Source organism: Staurois parvus, unplaced genomic scaffold (genome assembly GCF_062004578.1).
Source record: "Staurois parvus isolate SC_StPar_1 unplaced genomic scaffold, SC_StPar_1.0 ptg000058l, whole genome shotgun sequence".
In the NCBI taxonomy this organism is placed as follows: domain Eukaryota; kingdom Metazoa; phylum Chordata; class Amphibia; order Anura; family Ranidae; genus Staurois; species Staurois parvus.
In genome coordinates, this window is record NW_028317854.1 from 862,485 (window position 1) to 890,328 (window position 27,844).

The window sequence follows — 27,844 nt, forward strand, 5'->3', positions numbered from 1 at the left end:
TTTTTTTTACAATTCCCTATAAGGTAAATATAATGTATTAAATCTAAAATATTATTTTATTAAAATATTAAATAAAATAAGTATTAAATTAAAAATCCGAAATAAAACAGTTCAAATCTAATTCTATATTTAAACCATTCGGTTTCAAAGTATTCAGTTTAAAAATCCAATAAGTCTCATTTTGTGAAATACTTTTTACCCTATTGCTTCCCCTCCAATGGGAGTCCACCGTATCTATACCACAAAACTTAATTCCCCTAGGGTCAGAGTTATGATATTCTTTAAAGTGTCGTGAAACGTTATGGTCCTTTTTATCTTTCATAATATTGACTACATGTTCTTTTAATCTGGTACCTAAATTCCTTTTAGTTCTTCCTACATATTGTAATGGATAAGGACATTCTAACACATAGGTTACATACTTAGTGTCACATGTAATACATTTTTTTATGTTAAATTCTTCTCCTGTATGAACCGATTTGCAACTCAAGATTTTTTTTCTCCTTCGTACCTGTTACTTTACAAATTTTGCATTTTTTACAAGGATAGAACCCCTGTAGATCAAACATCCTTGTTTTTTTAGGGGGTGAGATAACCCCCTTAACTAGTAGGGTCCGTAAATTGTCACTTTTTCTATAAACAAACTGGGGTTGGTTAGGTAACACATTACTTAATATCTGATCTTTTTTCAAGAAAGGCCAATATCTTTTAAAAATACCCTCTATTTCTTTGTACTGACAGTTAAATTTTGAAATAAAAGCAAAATCAGCTACATTTTTTTCTTCTTTCCTCTTAATTTTAGTCTTTATCTTAGTTTCCCTTATATAGTTTTTACTAACTTTAAATCTAGCTTTTTCTAGTTCTATTGGATTATACCCTTTCATTACAAATCTTTGTTTTATCAATTCAGATTGTGTAATATAGTCCTCTAATTTGGAACAGTTATGTGAAGATTTTAAAAAATCCGATATTTTTATATAAAAAACAGTTAAAAAAATTAGTGAATCAAGCGAAAGAGAACAAAATTTTAAATGAGAAAGAAGCATTATATTTAATTCCCTCACATTGTAGAACCCCGTTTATTTATATTCTACCTAAAATACACAAAAGCCTGACGAAACCCCCGGGTAGGCCAATTATCAATGGTATTGGGTCTATACATTCGAGAATTGGGGAATATGCAGACTTCTATTTGCAACCAATTGTGAAGGGAATGCCGTCGTATCTGAAGGATAGCCGAGATGTGATAGATCTACTAGAAGGATTGGAGATCTCACAGAATACCCTTTTTGTAACAATAGATATTAATTCCCTTTACACTAATATTAGACATCATGATGGTATTGAGGCTGTGAAATGGGGTCTGAAGAATTTCTCAGACTTACATTTGAAACAGAGGAAGTTCATCATCCAATTGCTCAAGTTTAGTATGAGCAAGAACTTCTTTTGGTATAAAGGGGAGTTTTACGAACAGAGAAAGGGTGTGGCGATGGGCGCCAAGTTTGCCCCAAGTGTGGCAAATGTCCTTTTATCAAAATGGGAAGATAAGGTCATTTTTGGCAAACAATGGGAAGGTCTTAAAATTTGGAGAAGATATATTGACGACATTTTAATCATCTGGGAGGGTACGGAAGAGAATTTACAGATTTTTCTAGATGTTATTAAAGATAATGAATATGGGCTGGGACTAACATGTAAAATTTATAGGGAATCGGCCAATTTTTTAGATTTGAATATTTTTAAATATGAAAATAGAATTTGTTTTAAAACTTTTTTTAAGGATACTGACAGGAATGGGTTTATTCCCACTGACAGGAATGGGTTTATTCCCACGATGAGTTGTCATCATCCCCAATGGATTCGTGGGAGATTAATGAGGAACTGTTCCAAATTAGAGGACTATATTACACAATCTGAATTGATAAAACAAAGATTTGTAATGAAAGGGTATAATCCAATAGAACTAGAAAAAGCTAGATTTAAAGTTAGTAAAAACTATATAGGGGAAACTAAGATAAAGACTAAAATTAAGAGGAAAGAAGAAAAAAATGTAGCTGATTTTGCTTTTATTTCAAAATTTAACTGTCAGTACAAAGAAATAGAGGGCATTTTTAAAAGATATTGGCCTATCCTGAAAAAAGATCAGATATTAAGTAATGTGTTACCTAACCAACCCCAGTTTGTTTATAGAAAAAGTGACAATTTACGGACCCTACTAGTTAAGGGGGTTATCTCACCCCCTAAAAAAACAAGGATGTTTGATCTACAGGGGTTCTATCCTTGTAAAAAATGCAAAATTTGTAAAGTAACAGGTACGAAGGAGAAAAAAATCTTGAGTTGCAAATCGGTTCATACAGGAGAAGAATTTAATATAAAAAAATTTATTACATGTGACACTAAGTATGTAACCTATGTGTTAGAATGTCCTTGTCCATTACAATATGTAGGAAGAAGTAAAAGGAATTTAGGTACCAGATTAAAAGAACATGTAGTCAATATTATGAAAGGTAAAAAGGACCATAACGTTTCACGACACTTTAAAGAATATCATAACTCTGACCCTAGGGGAATTAAGTTTTGTGGTATAGATACGGTGGACTCCCATTGGAGGGGAAGCAATAGGGTAAAAAGTATTTCACAAAATGAGACTTATTGGATTTTTAAACTGAATACTTTGAAACCGAATGGTTTAAATATAGAATTAGAATTGAACTGTTTTATTTCAGATTTTTAATTTAATATTTATTTTAATTAATATTTTAATAAAATAATATTTTAGATTTAATACATTATATTTACCTTATAGGGAATTGTAAAAAAAACCCATATTTATTGAGGAAAGGTTATATGGATTCATGAAATTAACATGTGGACCCATGGAGGTAACATAATATAAGATTGACAATTGTAAAATTATAAAGGTAATAGAAGGATGATTTAAGTTATGAATTATTTGATGATATGTATTTGATTATAGTGTATTATTATAAGAAAAAAGAAAAAACGTTTTATTAGGTGTTAGGATATGTGTCTGGATATACGGGAAAATGGTAGAGGTGTATATTGATATTGATATATATGTTATACGATGATATTTATGGATTTAAGTAATTGCATTTGGGGTTCTATAAGAAAATAGGATAGAATTAAGGTAATAATTTTATATAGGGGTTGTTCTATTTTTTGACCAGTAGAGGGAGTATTGGGTATGTGTAATATATTAATTTGCATATACTAATGGGGATAGATATATTCTAATGGATTTTAAAGAATGGTATAAGGTTGTGGCGCTGAGAGATTTTACAAGGTTGGTTTAAGGGGTGAGGTAGAATAATATGGAGTATATATATGTGTATAATTTATTGAGATATATATATCTGTATGCTGGCGTCTTTATTCCCAATTTTATTGATGTTGTATATATAATGGCGTACTCTGTGTTGTAAATGATATTATAGAGGCACAGGGTTTGGGATAAGATGCAAATAGCCTTTAGATTAATTGCTGTAGTAGGGCGTAATGTAGATAAATGTGGGCGGCGTTTTCCAGCTTCCAAGATGGCGGTTAGAGGTGCCGTTAGTGTATGAAGGGCGGTACATAAGGAGTCGATGCGCAGACATCCTTACCCTTCTGAAAAAGTCATAGGAAGTGACGAAACGCGTCAGAAACACGTGACGTGAGACGTATCGACGCTGACCGGAAGTGCGATCGCGGCCATCTTGGAAGTGGGAACATGTGGCCAATGTTTCCCTAAACTTGTCTACACCTGTATCCCTATGAGGAGGAGCTGCTTCACCCAAATTTTAATGTGAGTTGCTAAATAAAGGAGGAGAGTTTAAAAGGTATGACACTATGTCGAGTTTTTTCTTTTTGAGGTGTATTGTCATCAGGATTTGCGGGTGTTTAGAAGGAAATTTTTGATGAAAGAAGAAAAAGAACAATTGTCTATACTTGTAGGGACTATTTTTGATATTTTTTGATATTTTGGACACTTTTTTGTATTGTTTGTTGTGTTGATATATTTATTTTGATTTTGATTTTTTTCTGTTAAAAAGAAAAGTCTTATAATTTTGTTTGTTTGGCCTTCAAGGGTGGAGGTGGATAACTTTTCTGGGATATTATATTGGGATTTTTGCTGTGTATTTTGATATATCATTACAAGGGAGGATAATTCTTGCAAGAAAGATACTTAATGAAATCAGGGTACAAAGAATTCCAGAGCTCTCTTGCCAAACTCTTGCAGTAACTCTGGTTGGTTCAACACGATAAAACATCATGAATCGGTATTATTGGATTATGCAGTGACTGGAATGTATTACTGTAAAATTGCCTGAATGCAGTTCCTTTTTTCAGTCACATGATGGAGCTCGTAGAGACTTCGAGCTTCCAAGTCTCAAATATGGAACACTGAACACTGGGAGATGTAGTCTGGGCCATAAGTGATGCTGCTTCTGGGAGGGACAGAGAATGAGAAAAGAAGGGACTGGTTCGTGACTTCATAGCTGAGTGAGCGCAGTCCAGAGAGCCATTTGCAGCTGCTGCCGATCACTGAGATTTTTTAAGTGTCTGCATCTATCTGTCATCGCCAGATCTCACTCTGAGGCTTGTCTTCTTGCCATCGTGGAGTCAGAGCTTACAGCCCTACATAGTGTTCTCATCCTTCTGCTGCACAGGTCTGCTTTAGAGATACCAACAGCTCACTGTTATGCCAGTGGGATCACCATCCACCATTCCAGGAAGCCATTTGGAATCATCATCACACTTAAAAGGGCCCCTCCAATGGCAAAGCCTGCTGCAGCAGATCTGAGGAAGCTGGTGAGAGGGTCATCAAGCCATTATTGTCCTGTTTGCTGACACTGTGCAAATTCCTTGTGAAGTTTGATCATATTTTGTCTTCCCAAGTTCTTGTCACTTGTCCACTAGTAGGCATCTCTAGTCCAATTTGGCTTAAGCATGCATTGCAGAACCTTAACACATTATCTGGCCCCTTCTTTTGCAGTGTCCTAATGAACTCATTGTTTCTTAAGACTATCTAACTGGGGTGCAGGACTAGTGAACTGTAAGGCAATTCCTGTACGGCGGCTGGCACATAGAAATGCGCATGCATGCAATATTGCGCATAGAAATGAGCAAGGGTGCATTGCTAACAGAAATGAGGATAGGCTTGCGCATGCGTGCAAGAATGCGCTCCCACAGGAGCATGCACACGGGAGAGTGCCCACAATTTCTGGCGCCAGACGGACTATTTAAAGGAGGCTCTTACTCTCTCTCAGTGCTGACCGGTCTTCAGCTAATTCCCTGTGTCCTGCTGTATCCTGTGTGTATCCATTACCATTGACCTGCTGTTGGATTCTGTTTATGCTTCTGCTCATCGTTATCTGATCCTGACTTCTTCCTGACCTTGTCGCTGTCTGATGTTCTGGTACCTCATCACCTGCTCATTGCTGACCTTGGCTATTACTCTGACTACTCTTCTGGCTCCAGTTTGGCTCTACAGTCATGCCGAGTGCTTGTCCTGGCTATCCATTATATCAGATGGCCATTCTAGTATCTCCTCTGTTCCTGACTGGATGCCCTGCTTGATTCACCAAGGCCACACCACCAGCTGCAAGTTCTAAAATCAATACCCACAGGCACTCGTGTTTCTCCTGTCCCTCGACACCATCTTTTCCACCTTTAGTGGGGCCTGGGTTGGAGATACAAGAGAGGCTGACCTCGTCAATTCAGACTTCTATCAGGTACATGACATGAACACTAATAAGAGCTTCAACATCTTCAAGGGCCCCAATGTAGCCAGCAGAAGACTTACTTTAGGCCTGTAACGGCCCTTGAAGGCAGTTGCCATTACATTGTACTTGTCTTTTACAAAATGCCTAGGCGTAGCTCCCTCATTGTAAGAGCCCATTAGCCTCTAGCTGTGTTTGGTGCCTATCTTGGATGCCTTTTGCTGCTCATTTAGTGAAAAGAGCTACAGTTTATGCTAGTCAGATTTGAGTGTACTGCAGTATCATAATTATCTTAAGAAACTCTTAGTGTATTGCAGGGACAGACTGACCATTTGGAAACTCGGGCACTGCCTGAGGGCCCGGGGTCAGTAGGGGGCTCCATGAGATGCCCCTGGTACCTTTTTCATAGGTTTTTTTGAGTTTGGGCAAGGACACAGGGTCCCCATGATCCCCCATTGCCCGGGGGCCCCATGAGTTGTCAGTCCGCCCCTGGTGTATTGTGTTACATTTTTTCACTGTTATACCCTGACTTATGTGATAATTACTTGTCAATATACTCTGTTATTTGCTACAAAGTCTCGAGTCTCATTTCTAACCTACCTCTGATAAAGTGTGTAATCGGAGGTGCCAGTAGTACTGAGGCATTTATTGAAGTCAAGGTAAGAACAGATGACCCCACATAACCAGGGGCTCTGGCTGGGGTGATGCTACCTGGACTATATAGCATGTGCTAGTTCATGAAGAAGTTGTTTGTCCTATTCTCAGTACCACTCCGAAGAAGTTGTTTGTCCTATTCTCAGTTCCACTCCGAATAATGAACCTCTTCCTAGGGTGTTGAGTCAGAGAAGAATAATATTTTAAAGATCTAAAAATGTCCATTTCATGAAGGATCTCTGAACCCTGATCTTCAGCAAAAGCAGGGAGCATCCATTCCTGATTGACATTTGTAGATATGTCACTGAACCCAATTATCTATTCAGAAGGGAACCAATTTCTGGGTTATTAATGGAGCCAGATTATCAATTATTGCCTGTGCTTGCCATCTGCCTTGGTCTATCACATCCTGCAATAAGTGCCCCAAAATAAATAACTCTCGTCAGATGCTACAGTGGTCCAAACCCAATGGATAGTGCTACAAAAGATTCTGCGTCTCCATCCACTCCCATAGACTAGACTGCATAACGGGTATTATCTGGAATAAGTGAGGCATGGATTATTTGTGGCATAAAAAACATTTTGGGAAGGTTTTAGATGCCTGTCTCATTATTGGAATTTGTGACAGACCCGACCGGAACAGGGACTTTTGGAGGGGACTATGGGCTAGACTTCTACCTACTAATTATGGCCCATAGAGAAGACCGGGGAGTTTGTATGCTTCTCCTGGTCAGAGAATGGAGGAGAGCAAGGTTCTGAAATCCTCTCCTTGAGAGATTATATAAAATTTATAATTTAATCATCATTGAAAACTGGAGAGAGACTCAATTTAAGCTAAAGCATAGAGCTTTTATACCATTTCTGATAGATAAAACTGATCCTACACTATCCACATATTCTTAGTGCGGCACACTGCGCCTTACATTGGGTCATCGCAGGTGGAATTGCCATATAATTTAAACATTCTGGGACCAAGTACTTAATTTTATTCATGGAATCACTTCTAAGATTATTCCTAAAAAACCCTACTCTTCTGTTTCAAAACGTCGAACCTTATCTTCTCTATGAACATCTATTTCTCCATGGATTTTACCTTTGTTTACTTATGGCCCGAAGAGTTACATTAACCACTTGCCCTCCTGAGGATGTACCCCCCTTCCTGACCAGGCCATATTTTGCATTTCTTTAACTAACAATTGCGCGGTCATGCAATGCTGCACCCATGAATTGAGCTTTCTTTCAGTGGTATTTGATTGCCTATGCGTTTTTTATTTTTTGCGCTGTAATAAAAAAAAAAGACTGACAATTTTGAGAAAAAAAACAATATTTTTGACTTTTTGCTATTAAACATGCCCAGGAAAAAAATCTAAAAAATCAAATCGCGTCATAAATTTTGGGAGAAAATGTATTCTGCTACACATCTTTGCTAAGAAAAAATACCAATACATGTAAATTGGTTTGCGTAAAGGTTATAGCGTTTACAAATGGCGGTATAGATACTGGAATTTTTTTTTTCACTAATAATGGCGGCGATCAGCGACTTATAGCGGGACTGCGGTGGGTATTTTGGACACTGGGGGGAACTGACTTGGTGTCACTGACATCCCCAGTGACACCAATACAATGATCAGTGCTAAAAAAAAGCACTGACACTGTACTAATGGCACTGGGCAGGAAGGGGATAACATGAGGGGTGATCAAAGGGTTAACTGTGTGCTGGGCTGTGTTTTACTGGGGAGTGGTGTGTTGGTGCTTCACTGTAAGCACACTGCTCTGAATGGCTGTGCTGTGCAAGCCATACAGGGCAGTGTCGCCGAGCCAACAGGGAGGAGGACTGTTAGTAAACAAAGCAACCCTCTTCCCCATCGGAGATCCTCAGTAATCACCAGGCACCGGCGGGTTATCTCCAGCGGGGACCCGGTGACTGACAGCCGCGATTAGCGGTGCGGGTAGGGCGCGCATATAGGACGGTGGGGAAAAATCTTGGACATCAGCATCATCTCCAAATGTTGCTATGGTGAAGAAAGAACTGAAATCTTTAATGTACATCGAAAAATTGGATACTATAGTCCAGTTCTTTGGCCCTACTAAATGTTTCTTCGACAGGAGGAAGCTTTTCAGGGAACATACCTTATCTGATTCTGAAATTTCCCTCTTAATGACACCCTTCCAATACACAGAGTAGTATGCAAAGCTTAACTTTTCTAACTCTTTGGGCAGAATAAAACTCCAGTAATTAAACATCCCCTATAACAGGGATCCTCAAACTACGGGCTGCCAAAGGCATTTATCCGGCCCACCAGGCCAGCCGGACAAAAAAAAAAAATAACGGAAAAAAAACCAGACCGACAAATATCTAGGCTGCTTACTGGGTCTTCAGCCGCGAGGACCTAGCGAGCAGCGACCCATAAGTCCCTGATTTCAACTGCTGCAGCCAGAGGAGCAACAGGAGAGGAGGAGAGTACACCAGGCACCAGGTACAGTGCATTGTGGTGTCCAGTGCGTTACACAGTACAGTGCATTGCGGTGTCCAGTGTGTTACAGTGTATAATGCATTGTGGTGACCAGTGCATTAGTATACAGTACATTGCGGTGTCCAGTGCATTAGTATACAGTACATTGCGGTGTCCAGTGCATTATAGAGTACAGTGCATTTTGTTGTCCAGTGCGTTACAGTGTATAGCGCATTGCGGTGTCCAGTGCATTACAGAGTACAGTGCATTTTGTTGTCCAGTGCGTTACAGTGTATAGCGCATTGCGGCGTCCAGTGCATTAGTATACAGTACATTGCGGTGTCCAGTGCATTATAGAGTACAGTGCATTTTGTTGTCCAGTGCGTTACAGTGTATAGCGCATTGCGGTGTCCAGTGCATTACAGAGTACAGTGCATTTTGTTGTCCAGTGCGTTACAGTGTATAGCGCATTGCGGTGTCCAGTGCATTATAGAGTACAGTGCATTTTGTTGTCCAGTGCGTTACAGTGTATAGCGCATTGCGGTGTCCAGTGCATTACAGAGTACAGTGCATTTTGTTGTCCAGTGCGTTACAGTGTATAATGCATTGCGGTGTCCAGTGCATTCGTGTACAGTGCTTTTTAAATATTGTATTGCTGTTTCCTGTTTTTTTTTTTGCACTACAAATAAGACAAGTGCGGTGTGCATAGGAATTTGTTCATATTTTTTTCAAACTATAGTCTGGCTCCCCAACAGTGAGAAGGTCCATGAACTGGCCCCCTGTTTAAAAAGTTTGAGGACCCCTGCTCTATAACCTTACTGTTTCACATCCTAAGAGCTAAGACACTAGGATTCTCTACTCAAATATCTTTAGTTTATTTTTAGTTGCGTTAATTTTTTTATTTTTGTATAAATATACTCTGGGTATACTCTGAAATTATAACTAACTCGCGGTTTGGGAGACATTTCATCAACGCTTAGACCAAAGCTGTAATATCACACTGATTATAATTAATGTTTTCACTTTGTTAGCATTAATGTAACCTTGATTACTGAACTTTATGTTATGGGATGATTATATATTTGGATACTAATCTTCAATGGTTACATGTTATTTATACTGATAATGGGATGAGGTAACACCACAATTTTTGTACTTTTTCTTAATATTATTTTCCTGTATTTTTTGGAAATAACAATAAAAATTTTGCAAAAATGATGCATGTAGCATACATATTCTCCCTGCAACCCAAATATGTATATACAGCATGTACAGGTGAAACTCGAAAAATTAGAATATCGTGCAAAAGTTCATTTATTTCAGTAATGCAACTTAAAAGGTGAAACTAATATATGAAATAGACTTATTACATGCAAAGCAAGATAGTTCAAGCTGTGATTTGTCATAATTGTGATGATTATGGCTTACAGCTCATGAAAACCCCAAATCCACAATCTCAGAAAATTAGAATATTACATGCAATCAATAAAACAAGGATTGTACATAGAACAATATCGGACCTCTGAAAAGTACAAGCATACATATGTACTCAGTACTTGGTTTGGGCCCCTTTTGCAGCAATTACTACCTCAATGCGACGTGGCATGGAAGCTATCAGCCTGTGGCACTGCTGAGGTGTTATGGAAGACCAGGATGCTTCAATAGCGGCCTTCAGCTCTTCTGCATTGTTCGGTCTCATGTCTCTCATCTTTCTCTTGGCAATGCCCCATAGATTCTCTATGGGGTTCAGGTCAGGCGAGTTTGCTGACCAATCAAGCACAGTAATCCTACAGTCATTGAACCAGGTTTTGGTGCTTTTGGCAGTGTGGGCAGGTGCCAAGTCCTGCTGGAAAATGAAGTCAGCATCCCCATAAAGCTCATCTGCGGAAGGAAGCATGAAGTGCTCCAAAATCTCCTGGTAGATGGCTGCGTTGACCCTGGACTTAATGATGCACAGTGGACCAACACCAGCAGATGACATGGCTTCCCAAATCAAAACAGACTGTGGAAACTTCACACTGGACTTCAAGAATCTTGCAGTGTGTGCCTCTCCATTCTTCCTCCATACTCTGGGTCCTTGGTTTCCAAATGAGATGCAAAAGTTGCTCTCATCAGAAAAGAGGAATTTGGACCACTGAGCAACAGACCAGGTCTGTTTTTCTTTAGCCCAGGTAAGACGCTTCTGACGTTTGTTTTCAGGAGGGACTTGACAAGAGGAATACGACATTTGAAGCCCATGTCCAGGATCCGTCTGTGTGTGGTGGCTCTTGATGCACTGACTCCAGCCTCAGTCCACTCCTTGTGAAAGTCCCCAACACTTTTGAATGGCCTTTTCCTGACAATCCTCTCCAGGCTGTGGTCATCCCTGCTGCTTGTGCACCTTTTTCTTTTCACTTTTCCCTTCCACATAACTTTCTATTAATGTGCTTTGATACAGCACTTTGGGAACATCCAACTTCTTTTGCAATTACCTTTTGAGGCTTTCCCTCCTTATGTAGGGTGTCAATGATGGTTTTCTGCACAACTGTCAGGTCAGCAGTCTTTCCCATGATTGTGATTCCCACTGAACCAGACTGAGAGACCATTTAAAGGCTCAGGAAACCTTTGCAGGTGTTATGGCTTAATTAGCTGATTAGAGTGGGACACTTTGAGCCTAGAATATTGCACCTTTTCACAATATTCTAATTTTCTGAGATTGTGGATTTGGGGTTTTCACGAGCTGTAAGCCATAATCATCACAATTATGACAAATCACAGCTTGAACTATCTTGCTTTGCATGTAATGAGTCTATCTCATATATTAGTTTCACCTTTTAAGTTGCATTACTGAAATAAATGAACTATTGCACGATATTCAAATTTTTCGAGTTTCACCTGTATACAGTACAAAGGATCACAATAAGAACAAATAAACAATAAGATTAGACAAGGAGTTTAGAGAAGTCTTAAGGCTCTTTATATTTCACCTTACACGATTGAACCATCACTTTTTCTTGTTTAGTGATCTGTATATCAGATTTTTTTCATATAAAAAGGAAGACCATTCTGTGCATTTCAACAGTATTTTTCTAAAATAATCAAATGACACAAGGTGGGAATTAATAAAGGTGTCTGAGAAACACTTTATCTCAACTTGAGCATGTGCCTACAGCGGCCAATTAGCTTTTAAAAAATGTTCGTTTTCTAAGCTATGGGAAAAAAGAAAGATAGAAACTGATCGACAGCTATGTACAACTGCACCAGTTTAGGCAGAATTTGTCTCAGATCTTTTTTAAATTTCCCCTAAAGGCTCCTTTCGCATGTGCAGACTGTTTTCCATTTTTCATCTATCTGTTGACGAATGAAAAACGGACATCAATGCATCTCTATGGAACAACGGATGTAAACAAATGATCATCTGAATACATCTGCATCCCTATTTTGTTCTGTTAAAATACTGAACAGTTGAAAAACAGATGTAGATAGACAATCTGTCCATTTTTGAATCTGTTTTTACATAGGTAGTGGATGTAAAAAACTGATGAAAAACTGATGGTAAACTGATGAAAACTGTTTTTTCTTTGAAAAACATGAGTGAACTGATGAAGTCAACGGTCTGCACGTGTGAAAGGGGCCAAAGGGTGATACTTGTGCACAAGAGCATCCTCATTCATATTTGTCTAAAGCAGAATAGTACCTGAATATGGCCCTAATAGAGAGATAAACAGATGAAGAAATGAATGAACAGACACATATGCAGATTGGAACAGATATGCACATTGGAACCACGGCATTCCAATGTGCATATCCAGCTAAATGTCACAGAATTTATTTGCAAAATAAGGTATCAAAAAAGAAAAATCATTTAACGAAATACCTGTGACATTAAAGTATCACATCCAGAACTCATTCCATAACCAACTGATACGCAAGTTATATTTATAACCTATAAAAGAGATATATTAGTGAACATTCAGACATACATTGTACAACATAGAGGAGCTGTAAAAAGTAATTTCATAATTACTACAATACTTACAAATTAAAAAAAAATACTGGAATGCATTCTTATTGCATAATATAATGCATTTTTCTTTCACCTTCTCAGACATGTGGCCTTTATCCCCTGTATCAGGGTCTGAGTAAATACCTGCTTGCTGCTTATTTATTCAAAACCTGTAGAGTGCAAATATATGTGTGCTCACATAAATACAGCACGAGGTACAGTATAGGTATAAAAATGGAGTTTTGACAAAAATAACAAAAACTATTTCTAAAAATGTGGATAGCTGGGTTACTGGACATAGAATGGATGTACTTGTGTGCCTTGCTTTGTAATGTAGCACCCTAGATTAGAGTAGGCTGCTAGAAAAATGTAGTTGACTGCACATTATTCAAAGGAGCAGGGGTTAATTAAAGTGGAACTACACTGCTTCTGAGCACCACAAAAATGCTATTTAATTCATTTTTTAATATTCAAAGCAAACTCAGCCATCCATCCATGTAAAAATACCAGCCTAGCATTTCTGTCTGTTGCCATCTTGTGTAAGGGCAGATGATTCATGTAGCACTGACTTCCTAGACTCCATCTGCCCTTAGTTCAAGCATACAAGCAGGAGGGCGTGTTTAGCTTAGAAAGCCCCTCTTCCCCTCCTGAAGGCTCCTGGGATGTAGGACATCATCTGCCTAGGCAGGAAACCAGGAAGTAACTGAAGAAATGTAAAATAAAAAAATTTAAAACAACTAAATATGAAATAGATTCCTATCTACAGTGTTTACTAATACTGAGAGAATAAGCAGGGGCGGACTGACCATTCGAGCACTTGGGCACTGCTCAAGGGCCCGGGGTCAGTAGGGGGCCCTATGAAATGCCCCTGGTACCTTTCATAGGCTTTTTTGGGTGTTGTTTGAGTGTGAGCAAGGACACAAGGGCCCCATTATCCCCTATTGCCCAGAGGCCCCATGAGTTGTCAGTTCGCCCCTGAGCATAAGGATGAAAAATAGTCAACGTTGATTGAGAGAGTGAAGTTCCACTTTAATTAGGGCAGTTCAGTGTCTCACAGGCTGTTGCTCAGTCAATTCCCCTTGTCTTCTAGAGCAGGGGTCGGAAACCCATTGATAGCAATCTACCAGTCAATCGTGGCCAGGTGATTAGTAAATTGTGCCCTCGGGTTGTTGAGCCACCCTCTGCAGAACCTCAAAAACAGTGCATCTGGAGCCCTTATATGAAGCTAAGGGACAATTTGTTTTTCACTTGGAGCGGGGTCGCAAGGAGAGCAGGTGGCCGCATCAGTTGCTACAGCTTCTGTAGCTCCAGCCGCAGTCCCTAACCTTCTTTAATAGAGTAAAAGATGAGCAGTAAAAAAGTGAATACTTACAGCTGCAGCAAGCGTGATAGAATCCAATTCAATTTTTCCTAAATGGCCACAGAACATGGAACTCACCACGTATATAAGATATCCCGCCAATTGAGATAAGAACTGAAAGAAAAGGAAATTTTACATGAAAGTGGTTGTAAACCCTCACATATACCCAGTAAAGTGGGTGATATACAGAGTTCAAACAAATCTTCTGACATACATTCTACCTGTTTATGTGTCGCCCTCTCTACTCTACATCTGTTCAAAGTCCAAAATTTATACAGTTTGTTTGAGCCTCCAGAGCTGTGAGCTGAAGTTACATTCTGTAGAGCTCAGTGAGAGCTGATTGGAGTGAAGGGACACACCTCCCATCACACCGCACACAGGAACAGAGCTGAGGCTGTCAATCACAGGCCGTGTGCTGGAGCTCTCTCCACTGTGACCTTTTTGCCTATTCTATTGGTGTCAGAAAAATCTGTCAGAAGTGACTCATGCAGATAGCAGAGGAATGAAACAGCAGACATAAGTGACACATAGGGGTTAATTTACTAAAACTGGAAAGTGCAAAATCTGGTGCAGCTGTGCATGGTAACCGGTCAGCATCTAACTTCAGCTTGTTCAATTAACCACTTCCATACCGGGCACTTTTACCTCCTTCCTACCCCGGCCAATTTTCAGGTTTCAGCGCTCTCACACTTTGATTAACAATTGCGCAGTCATACAACACTGTACCCAAACTTAAATTTTATCATTTTCTTCACACAACTAGAGCTTTATTTTGGTGTTATTTAATCACCACTGGGGTTTTATTTTTTGCTAAAATAACAAAATAAGACTGAAAAGTTTGAAAAAAAAAACACGGTTTTCTTTGTTTCTGGTATAAAAGTTTGCAAATAAATAATCTTTCTTCATAAATTTAGGCCAAGATGTATTCTGCTACATTTCTTTGGTGAAAATAACCCAAATTAGAATGTATTATTTAGTCTGTAGGAAAGTTATAGAGTTCACAATCTATGGGATAGATCTGAAAATTGATCAATCCTGAAGTACTGACAGCCAATCTAATTTCTTGAGCTCCAAGAATGTCAGAACAGTACAGATATCCCCCAAATGACCCCAAAGTAGACAGTCCGACGTATTTCATAAGAGGCATGGCAAGCTTTTTGAAGTTGTAATTTTTTTGTCATAATTTTTCGGAAATGAAGAAATTAGAAAAATTATTTTCACTATTTTTTTTTACATACTGTCACCAGTGCGGTACAGCGTCATCATATAACTGGCATGGCGGTGATCAGGGACACTGACTGGTGACAGTACAGAAAAAAAAAATAATGATTTTTCTTTTTTATTACATTTTTTTTTCTTTTTTTTTTTCACATTTCACTATGACCAAAGTAGTATAATGTTACCATAGTAACATTGTACTACTTTGGGGAAGTGATTAGTATTTTTTTTTACACTATTTGCTTTCTTTTCTTTGCTACAAGCAAGCATTTACCTGAATGAAATCAATTCATTCAGGGTTTTTTTTTCGTGCTTAGCTGTGATTTGGGCATGGCTAATCACATGACACAGCTGGGCTGTGATTGGCCCAGCTTGTGCAAGTGATTGCTAGTGGTGTATTTTGGTTTTGTGCTGCCCTAGGCAAGACTAAAATCGGGCAACCCCCGCATCTAAATTTGCCCCACCCTTTCATCTGCAAACTCCACCGCTTCCTCTTTAGGCTCCACCTCTTCCTATTAGAGCCCCACCCACTGACACCGATGGGGTGCTATTCCTCCCACTGACACCAATGATGGGGTACGATTCCTCCCACTGATACCAATGATGGGGCACTATTCCTCCCACTGGTACCAATGATGGGGCGCTATTCCTCCCACTGACACCAGTGATGGGGCACTATTCCCCCCACAAATTCCAATGATGGGGCACTATTCCCCCCACAGATACTAATGATGGGGCACTATTCCTCCCACTGATACCAATGATGGGGCACTATTCCTCCCACTGACACCAGTGATGGGGCACTATTCCTCCCACTGACACGAATGATAGGGCACTATTCCTCCCACTGACACCAATGATGGGGCACTATTCCTCCCCCTGACACCAATGATGGGGCACTATTCCTCACACTGACACCAATGATGGTGCCCCATCATTAGTGTCAGTGTGTGAGGAATAGTGCCCCATCATTGGTATCAGTGGGAGGAATCGTGCCACATCATTGGTGTCAGTGGGAGGAATCGTGCCCCATCATTGGTGTCAGGGGGAGGAATAGTGCCCCATCATTGCTATCAGTGGGAGGAATAGTGTCCCATAATTGGTGTCAGTGGGAGGAATAGTGCCACATCATTGGTGTCAGTGGGAGGCCCGGAAGCATAGTGCCTCATCATTGGTATCAGTGGGAGGAATCGTGCCACATCATTGGTGTCAGTGGAAGGAATCGTGCCCCATCATTGGTGTCAGGGGGAGGAATCGTGCCACATCATTGGTGTCAGTGGGAGGAATTGTGCCCCATCATTGCTATCAGTGGGAGGAATAGTGCCCCATCATTGGTGTCAGGGGGAGGAATAGTGCCCCATCATTGCTATCAGTGGGAGGAATAGTGCCCCATCATTGGTGTCAGGGGGAGGAATAGTGCCCCATCATTGGTATCAGTGGGAGGAAGTGCCCCATCATTAGTGTCAGTAGGAGGAATAGTGCCCCATCATTGGTGTCAGTGGGAGGAATAGTGCCCCATCTTTGGTGTCAGTGGGAGGAAGTGCCCCATCATTGGTATCAGTGGGAGGAATAGTGTCCCATAATTGGTGTCAGTGGAAGGAATAGTGCCCCATCATTGGTGTCAGTGGGAGGCCCGGAGGCATAGTGCCCCATCATTGGTGTCAGTGGAATAGTGCCCCATCATTGGTGTCAGTGGGAGGAAAAGTGCCCCCTCATTGGTGTCAGTGACACCAATGAGGGGACACTATTCCTCCCAGACTGACACTAATGATGGGGCACTATTACTCCCACCGACACCAATTATACTTACATCGCCGTGCCACCCCCCTGAAAAGTGCCGCCCTAGGCAAATGCCTTGTTTGCCTCGTGGCAAATACGCCCCTGGGACAAATGAGGGGCAGTGGGACAGGAGGAGCGCAGTGGGACAAGTGAGGGGCAGTGGGACAGGAGGAGCGCAGAGGGACAGGTAGGGGGCAGCGTGACAGGGGGCAAGGGACAGTATTGGGGCAGCTGGACAGGAGGAGCGCAGAGGGACAGGTAGGGGGCAGCGTGACAGGGGGGGGCATAGGACAGGATCGAGGCAGTGAGACAGGAGAAGCGCAGTGGGACAGAAGCGCAGAAGGATAGGTGAGGGGCAGTAGGACAGGATGAGTGCAGAGGGACAGGTGGGGGGCAGCGTGACAGGGGGCAAGGGACAGTATTGGGGCAGCTGGACAGGAGGAGTGCAGAGGGACAGGTAAGGGGCAGCGTGACAGGGGGCATGGGACAGGATCGGGGCAGTGGGACAGGAGAAGGAGCACAGAGGGACAGGAGGAGCACAGACGGATAGGTGAGGGGCAGATGTATAGTAAGAGCGCAGAAGGATAGGTGAGGGGCAGTGGGACAAGATGAGTGCAGATGAACAGGTGGGGGGCAGCGTGCAGGGGGCATGGGACAGTATTGGGGCAGCTGGACAGGTGGAGCGCAGAGGGACAGGTAGGGGGTAGCGTGACAGGGGGCATGGGACAGGATCGGGGCAGCAGGACAGGAGAAGCGCAGAAGGACAGGTGAGGGGCAGTGGGACAGGAGGAGTACAGAAGGATAGGTGAGGGGCAGTGGGACAGGAGGAGCGCAGGGGGACAGGTGGGGGGCAGCGTGAAAGGGGCATGGGACAGGATTGGGGCAGCGGGACAGGAGGAGCGCAAAGGGACAGGTGAGGGGCAGTGGGACAGGAGGAGTGCAGTGGGACAAGTGAGGGGCAGTGGGACAGGAGGAGCTCAGAGGGACAGGAAGGGGGCAGCCTGACGGGGGGGCATGGGACAGGATCGAGGCAGCGAGACAGGAGAAGCGCAGTGGGACAGGAGAAGCGCAGAAGGATAGGTGAGGGGCAGTAAGACAGGAGAAGCGTAGAAGGATAGGTGAGGGGCAGTGGGACAGGATGAGTGCAGAGGGACAGGTAGGGCGCAGCGTGACGGGGGGCATGGGACAGGATCGGGGCAGCGGGACAGGAGAAGCGCAGAAGGACAGGTGAGGGGCAGTGGGACAGGAGGAGCGCAGAAGGATAGGTGAGGGGCAGTGGGACAGGAGGAGCGCAGACGGACAGGTGGGGGGCAGCGTGACGGGGGCATGGGACAGGATCAGGGCAGCAAGACAGGAGGAGCGGAAAGGGACAGGTAAGGGGCAGTGGGACAGTAGAGCACAGCAGGACAGGTGAGGGGCAGTGGGACAGGAGAAGGAGCACAGAGGGACAGGAGGAGCGCAGAAGGATAGGTGAGGGGCAGTGGGACAGGTGAAGGGCAGTGAGACAGGAAAAGCGCAGAAGGATAGGTGGGGGGCAGTGGGACAGGTGAGAGGCAGTGGGACAGGAGGAGCGCAGTGGGACAGGTGAAGGGCAGTGGGACAGGAGGAGCGCAGTGGGACCGGTGAGGTGCAGTGGAACAGGAGGAATGCAGTAGGACAGGTGAGGGGCAGTGGAACAGGAGAAGGAGCACAGAGGGACAGGAGGAGCGCAGAAGGATAGGTGAGGGGCAGTGGGACAGGTGAGGGGCAGTGGGACAGGAGGAGTGCAGAAGGATAGGTGGGGGGCAGTGGGACAGGTGAGGGGCAGTGGGACAGGAGGAGTGTAGTGGGACAGGTGAGGCGCAGTGAAACAGGAGGAGCGCAGAGGAACAGATGGGGGCAGCGTGACGGGGGCATGGGACAGGATCGGGGCAGCGGGACAGGAGGAACGCAAAGTGACAGGTGAGCTGCAGTGGGGCAGGAGGAGAGCAGTGGGACAGGTGAGGGGCAGTGGGACAGGAGGAGCACAGTGGGACAGGTGGGGGGCAGTGGGACAGGAGAAGGAGCACAGAGGGACAGGAGGAGCGCAGAAAGATAGGTAAGGGGCAGTGGGACAGGAAAAGAGCAGAAGGATAGGTGGGGAGCAGTGGGACAGGTGAGGGGCAGTGGGACAAGAGGAGCGCAGTGGGACAGGAGGAGCGCAGTGGGACAGGAGGAGCGCAGTGGGACAGGTGAGGGGCAGTGGGACAGGAGGAGCGCAGTGGGACAAATGGGGGGCAGAGTGACGGGAGGGGGCAGCATGACGGGGGGGATGGGACAGGATCAGGGCAGCGGGACAGGAGTAGCGCAGTAAGACAGGTGAGGGGCAGTGGGACAGGAGGAGCGCAGTGGACAAGTGAGGGGCAGTGGGACAGGAGGAGTGCAGTGGGACAGGTGAGGGACAGTGGGACAGGAGGAGCGCAGAAGGATAGGTGGGGGGCAGTGGGACAGGTGAGGGGCAGTGGGACAGGAGGAGCGCAGTGGGACAGGTGAGGGGCCGTGGGACAGGAGGAGCGCAGAAGGATAGGTGGGGGGCAGTGGGACAGGAGGAGAGCAGAGGGACAGATGGGGGGCAGCTTGACAGGGGGCATGGGACAGGATCAGGGCAGCGGGACAGGAGTAGCGCAGTGGGGCAGGTGAGGGGCAGTGGCGCAGGAGGAGCGCAGTGGGACAGGTGAGGGGCAGTGGGGTAGGTGAGGGGCAATGGGACAGGAGGAGCGCAGTGGGACAGGTGAGGGGCAGTGGGACAGGAGGAGCGCAGTGGGACAGGTGAGGGGCAGTGGAACAGGAGGAGCACAGTGGGACAGGTGAGGGGAGTGGGACAGGAGAAGGAGCACAGAGGGACAGGAGGAACGTAGAGGGATAGGTGAGGGGCAGATGGACAGGAGGAGCGCAGAAGGATAGGTGAGGGGCAGTGGGATAGGAGAAGCGCAGAGGGATAGGTGGGGGACAGCGTGAGAGGGGGCATGGGACAGGATCGGGGCAGCTGGACATGAGGAACACAGAGGGACAGGTGAGGGGCAGATGGACAGGAGAAGCACAGAGGGACAGGTGGGGGGCAGTGGGGACAGATGGGTGGTAGTGGAACAATGTGGGGGACAGGAGGGGGAAGTGGAACAGGTGTGGGGCCGGGTGACATGTGGGGGCAGGGGGCAGTGTGATGGATGGGAGGCAATGGGACGGGGGAGGGAAGTAGAACAGGTGGGGGGGGCAGTGTATCAGGGGACAGTGAGACAGGACCGAGGGAGCACCAGTCCTCCAAGCACTTACCTGTCCAGCAGCGGCTCCTCCAGATGGTGTTAGGATCATTCCTGTGTCCCTTCTCCCCCACGATCTCCGGCAGTGGCTCCAAAGGTGCGGGCCGGCTCCGATCCCCCTGACCTCGTCCTCTTCTGCTTCCTCCTTCCTCTGGACTTCCTGCAGATTATCTTCACATCTTCACGTGGGGATTCATCTTGCTGCTACACCGGCACACTGACAGCGGGCCCCGCCCCTCACGCACTCCGAGCGTACACCTGTGATCCGCACACCGCTCTGCTCTCCTCTGTAGCCGGTCCCTCAGCCATGACGGCCCTGCCCCTGTCCCTTTCCCACGGAAGTGTCCCTTCCGTGGGAAAGGGGGGCGGCACTGCCGCCATGCCGCCGCCCTGAAAAGTGCCGCCCTAGGCAAATGCCTAGTTTGCCTCACGGCAAATACGCCCCTGGTGATTGCTGTGACCATTTACAGCTAGACACCCTTGTATACACTTGATGGCGTGAAAGGAAGCCATCCATTGTGTACAACTGTTATGTGAACTGCTGTGATTGGTCACAGCAGGTCACATGGTACTGGCAACGGGACCGGTACACAGATCTGTCATCGGCTGTGTCCGAGGTACATGGTTGGTGACAGATTGCGCCGCAGCGTGGCCCTGTGGGCAGGCACAATGCGCATGCCTGAAACGACGCCATATGGCATCCACCCGGAGGGACGAGCTGTTCGCCCGGCTGCCATCTGGCTAAAGGCCGGGCGGCAACTGGTTAAGCTTTGACAAAAAAAGCTAGAATGGTAACCCCTGTTAGTAAACATGTAGGTCCAGGGGCGGGCTGACCATTTGGAAACTCGGGCACTGCCCGAGGGCCCGGGGTCAGTAGGGGGCCCCATGAGATTCCCCTGGTACCTTTTTCATAGGCTTTTTTGAGTTTGGGCAAGGACACAAGGGCCCCATGATCCCCTATTGCCCAGGGGCCCCATGAGTTGTCAGTCCGCCCCTGTGTAGGTCTATATCATAACTTCAGTCTGGGAATGATTAGATTTATATCATTGGAACACATTCCCCCACAAGCACAAGGAGGGAATTATGATCAAAAACTTCTACAACTTCTACAGCGATGGATTTATAAGCTCAATGCTACTCGTTATCCAGGCCTGAATGAGTAGTTGAATTTTAAACCTTTTTTATGGGTTTCATAATCTCATATATCCTGCCCTAGACTATCCCACATTAAGGACTTATTAATAAGATCTTCATATACTATTGTGAATTCTATAAATTGATTAATGTAATTTATTATGACACTTGTGCATTATATGATATTATTGTATTATGGTTGATGATCAAATATGTGATTTGGGAATAAATACTGTTCAGAATGGGGACCCGCTCGGCTCACCTGAATGTTATATAGGAATTATATTCATTTTATATTGGTTCAATTGTGCCATATTGCGCTCCTAGGTGTAACTGTATGGACGCCCAGGGTGTAGCTTTCTTGGAATTTATTCCGTTATGCTTGTCTTAATATGAATTGCCTGCGAACCTAAACCCCTCTTCATAATATTGATTTAATATTCTTTTTAATGAGCAGCTACAAAACATAAGATTAGACCCTATCGGCACATATATAGCTAATGGAATCATTTTCTCATGGTATGAATGTAATTGTTTCCTGTGTTTTCTTATTTTACTATTTCTTGCTGTGATTCCCAAATCTATCCCTAGATGGCAGGTAGGCTTATAGATATCTTGGCTAAGTGATTTTTTTTTTCTGATAACCACTCTCAGCACTGTTCTATGTGGTTACTGTTTCCCTGTAGGGACTATATACTGTTGCTGGACGGCTTCGGTTCACGCATGCGCATTGAAGACCTTGCGCATGCGCAGTTGTATATTGGACGTCTGCACCCGGCCTATGATGTCACATGTCGGCCGGCGTAGAGGATATAAAAGAGGGTGGGAAAAAGAACATGGCCTTTTGGCAGCAAAAGCACATACATACATGATTGGCTTCAGTAAAATGGTGACTTCTCATAGTACAATCCCTTAAGCATTGTTTGATTGATTTTTTAGCTGACATTCTTTTTCTTATTACCTGAATCACCATAAGTAACAGGTAAAGCTGTTTATAAATATTTTGGTTTTTCCCTATCTTTTCTTTCTTCTTTTCTCTTTGCCTTTTGCGGGTATAATCTATTTATGCATATTTATGTCATGTCTAGATGGATATCCAACCTCCATTATGTGCTCAACAATTGCATGGATGCATAGGCCAATTTGACTTTTAATTATTTACTTTGATATAAAAAATTAAAAAACAGGTTTGCACTAATAATCCCACACAGATTATAAAAATATTGCTTAATTTGTAACTTAATAAAACTTAATATAAACAAATTATTAATAGTGTCCAATAAATGTGCAAATGTCCAACACCAAAAATATATCTGTATCAATAAACAAAATCTTCAAATCAAAAAAATCTTCATGTGAAAAAACACAAAACCACTGTGCACAAATCCACCACCGAATAGATTGAATAAACTCACCAGAGCAATGTGCTGGTCAGATTATAAACCAGCACAAGCGCTTGTGCTCTGGGAGCAATGGTGTGCAGATGAATCTCAGCATATATGGAACAATTCAGTATGGCATACCCTTCTTCATAAACCTTGAATAGTACTCAGAAAGCAAGAGAGGAGAAACTCATAGTGTAGCAATGTATAAAAAGGAATTTATTTAAAATCTCTGATCACACTTACAATGAATGGTGTCTAAGCCGACAACAGCATAAACAGCGTTCACAGCATGAACCACAGCCTCCTCCGGCAACCACGGATGCCGACAGATCACCGAACATCATGACATCACATCCAAAAGCTCCGCCCTACGCGTTTCATCACCTGACATCCTCACGGAGCGGGTCGACGTGAGACATGCTACATTAACAATATATACTTTGCAACCACAATGATGCGGCACCAATTAGAACTTTTAAACAATATTAATAACTTTATATAATCACCGGCATATTACCTCAATACTCTTAATGTACATATCATAGTAAAATAAATAATAAAAAATATAAAAAAAATCATGAGTCAAAAAACTGACAGAGCATATTTTGCCAGAACACTTGTATTTTTGGGCGGCAATCCCACCATATGTGTGCCATTGTTCCCTTAAATCCACATCCCCTCCAACACAACGGTGAGACTTTTGCTCGTTATCTATGTGCAACACTCACCCCATGTGTTAATTTACAGTCAGGTCCATAATATTGGGACACAATTCTAACATTTTGGGCTCTATACACCACCACAATGGATTTGAAATGAAACAAACAAGATGTGCTTTAACTGCAGACTGTCAGCTTTAATTTGAGGGTATTTACATCCAAATCAGGTGAACGGTGTAGGAATTACAACAGTTTGCATATGTGACTCCCACTTGTTAAGGGACCAAAAGTAATGGGACACTTGGCTTCTCAGCTGTTCCATGGCCAGGTGTGTTATTCCCTCATTATCCCAATTACAATGAGCAGATAAAAGGTCCAGAGTTCATTTCAAGTGTGCTATTTGCATTTGGAATCTGTTGCTGTCAACTCTCAAGATGAGATCCAAAGAGCTGTCACTATCAGTGAAGCAAGCCATCATTAGGCTGAAAAAACAAACCCATCAGAGAGATAGCAAAAACATTAGGCGTGGCCAAAACAACTGTTTGGAACATTCTTAAAAAGAAGGAATGCACCTGTGAGCTCAGCAACACCAAAAGACCCGGAAGACTACGGAAAACAACTGTGGTGGATGACCGAAGAATTCTTTCCCTGGTGAAGAAAACACCCTTCACAACAGTTGGCCAGATCAAGAACACTCTCCAGGAGGTAGGTGTATGTGTGTCAAAGTCAACAATCAAGAGAAGTCTTCACCAGAGTGAATACAGAGGGTTCACCACAAGATGGAAACCATTGGTGAGCCTCAAAAACAGGAAGGCCAGATTAGAGTTTGCCAAACGACATCTAAAAAAGCCTTCACAGTTCTGGAACAACCTCCTATGGACAGATGAGACCAAGATCAACTTGTACCAGAGTGATGGGAAGAGAAGAGTATGGAGAAGGAAAGGAACTGCTCATGATCCTAAGCATACCACCTCATCAGTGAAGCATGGTGGTGGTAGTGTCATAGCGTTGGCATTTATGGCTGCCAATGGAACTGGTTCTCTTGTATTTATTGATGATGTGACTGCTGACAAAAGCAGCAGGATGAATTCTGAAGTGTTTCGGGCAATATTATCTGCTCATATTCAGCCAAATGCTTCACAACTCATTGGACGCCGCTTCACAGTGCAGATGGACAATGACCCAAAGCATACTGCAAAAGCAACCAAAGAGTTTTTTAAGGGAAAGAAGTGGAATGTTATGCAATGGCCAAGTCAATCACCTGACCTGAATCCGATTGAGCATGCATTTCTTTTGCTGAAGACAAAACTGAAGGGAAAATGCCCCAAGAACAAGCAGGAAATGAAGACAGTTGCAGTAGAGGCCTGGCAGAGCATCACCAGGGATGAAACCCAGCGTCTGGTGATGTCTATGCATTCCAGACTTCAGGCTGTAATTGACTGCAAAGGATTTGCAACCAAGTATTAAAAAGTGAAAGTTTGATTTATGATTATTATTATGTCCCATTACTTTTGGTCCCTTAACAAGTGGGAGGCACATATGCAAACTGTTGTAATTCCTACACCGTTCACCTGATTTGTATGTAAATACCCAAAACTCAAATTAAAGCTGACAGTCTGCAGTTAAAGCACATCTTGTTCGTTTCATTTCAAATCCATTGTGGTGGTGTATAGAGCTAAAAATGTTAGAATTGTGTCGATGTCCCAGTATTTATGGACCTGATTGTACATGTTTTTACAGCAAAACAGTCTGTTAGAGAGTTAACCAATGTCTCCAGTTGTACCCCCCAGACCCCAGATTAATCCTCCTCTCATCGAGCTATCTGACGGAAATCCCAGAGCAAGTGATCCAGTGCCTGCCACGTTAGAGTAAGACAGTCCCAGGTAGTTGCTAATCTGGTTTCCCACCAGAGTGCTCCTTCCTCTATCTGGCCCTGGGGGTGCAGGTCAAAGTAATAATAAATAGCGCAGTGGTCATTTCTCAATTGACATCAACATTAATCTGATAATACTAATAGTATATACAAATAGTATATATAAATAATATTCTTCTTTTACAAATAATATTTTATTTTTACTAGATACAGCTTAAATAGCATATGAGGATTTAATTGTCCACTTCAGCTCTGGATGATTTACCCCCCTTCCTGACCAGGCCATTTTTTGCAATACAGCACTGTGTTAATTCACCTGACAATTCCGTGGTCATGTAACGCTGTACCAAAATGAAATTTATGTCCTTTTTTTCCCACAAATAGAGTTATCTTTTGTTGGTATTTGATCACCTCTGTGGTTTTTACTTTTTGCGTTATAAACAAAAAAAGACTGACAATTTTGAAAAAAAAAAAAATTATTTTCTATTATAAAACATATCCAATAAAAAAATTTAGGACAAAATGTATTCTGCTACATATTTTTTGTAAAGAAAATCCCAATAAATGCATATTGATTAGTTTGCACAAAAGTTATGGGACATATACTTGAAATTTTTTTTATACTAGTAATAGCAGCGATCAGCGGACTGCGATATTGGGGCACACATTTTTACACTAGCTGACATTTTGTGGGAACCAGTGACATTAATACAATGATCAGTGCTAAAAATATACACTGATCACTGTACTAATGACACTGTTTGGGAAGGGGTAAATATCTAGGGTGATCAAAGGGTTAAAGTGTGTGCCTAGCTATGTGCTTGGTGTACTCTAGGGGTGCTGGTACGAGGGGAAGTGATGGATCATGTTCTCAGCTCTGCAGGTACACACGATCGATCACTCCCCCCCCCCTGTCAGAACAGAGCTCTGCCTATGTAAACATAGGCAGAGCTCTGTTCTTCCTTCCTGCCACACTATCGGCGGGTGCCTCGCAGATCAGCTTCTGCTGTGATAGTTCACAGCGGAAGCAATCCTCCAGCAGCAGTGTGCCCCCCCGTGTGGGTAGTGCAAAACCACATATATATATATACTGTATATATATATATATATATATATATATATATATATATATATATATATGTGATTTTTGAACAGGGGGGCTGTAGCAGTAAAAGTGCTATAGGGCGGTCCTCAACTGGTTTTTAAAGCAAACTGTACTACCAACACACTCAGGGAAGATATTTTTTTTATCACTCCAATTCAAAAGTCACATGTTGAGTTGCATGTAAAGTAGAACTGAAGGCAAAACTTTTTTTCCAATTGGATAGAGTAGGAAAAGGTTATAACAATTTTCAGGTCTCCAAATTGCCACAGCAGGTAGTGGGAGGAAATCTGTCCAAAAGTGAGTGTCCCCCTTGGAAAATTTCTCCTCTATTCCTGTTCTGGTCACAATTCATAATTTGAGATTTTCTTTCACTTCACTTTAAGTGATAATGGTCACCAGGACAAACTAGTGCATGAATCCTCCCAAAAGGGACACATAACTTCAAGTGTTAATTTCTCTCCAATCTAAGGCTAAAGAAAAACGTTTTGCATTCTATTATACTTTAACCTTTGGTAGTACTTTAGGGAAAAAACACATGTAGCACCCCCTGACCCCAAAAGGCATATAAGGGCTCATAAAGGCATGATCTAGCATTTTGTCTTAGGGTGTGATTCTTGGCAACAGGTGAATAATATGTAAAGCTAGGCAACAGTCATTTTTCTGTGGCATTTATTAGCCCTATGTCAAATTCCTGGGACAGAGGGTTAGGAAACAGGATACCCATGGACATTGCAGACTCCAGAAGAGGGACAAAAAATACTTTCTACCTTCACAGATAAAGTACCTTTAGGCACTTTGTTAACTAAGCTCCTAGCTGGAAAGCACTTGCTGGTTCAACTACCAACTCCTCGAGAAGAGGTCAGCGCACTTCAATTGAGGATAAAACTTCTTCCTAGCTCTTCTGGAACTGCGCTTAGGCTGAGAATTAGACATGCAACTTCCCAAGGTCACTCCCAAATATTTATACCCTCTTCCAGCATGCAACACTGGCAATAAACCTTCTAGTGGCTGGCCAGGCCGATATTAAAATTATATATATATATATATACATATATATATATATACACACACACACACTACCCAACAGCAAAAACAAGCCATGCCAAATCTTAGGAGAAACCCACAGAAAACTGAACTATCAATCAGGCTTACGCTAATTACAGTTAAGTGACTTTAATTTAAATAGCCCCTCCTGCTTAGAGAAGGGTGGATATACTCTCCCCCATCCATGAAAAGCT

General features: G+C 43.1%; 1 protein-coding gene across 1 annotated transcript in view; it reads right to left on the reverse strand.

Annotated features, from left to right (window-relative positions):
* Positions 1-27,844, reverse strand: part of LOC149469842 (multidrug and toxin extrusion protein 2-like) — a 147,634-nt gene that overhangs the window by 91,393 nt on the left and 28,397 nt on the right. Inside the window, exons 2-3 of the mRNA XM_089668440.1 lie at positions 14,191-14,292; positions 12,690-12,758 (exon numbers count right to left, since the gene is read on the reverse strand). Coding sequence (XP_089524566.1) covers positions 12,690-12,758; positions 14,191-14,292 — 171 coding nt within the window. The remainder of the gene's footprint in view (positions 1-12,689; positions 12,759-14,190; positions 14,293-27,844) is intronic.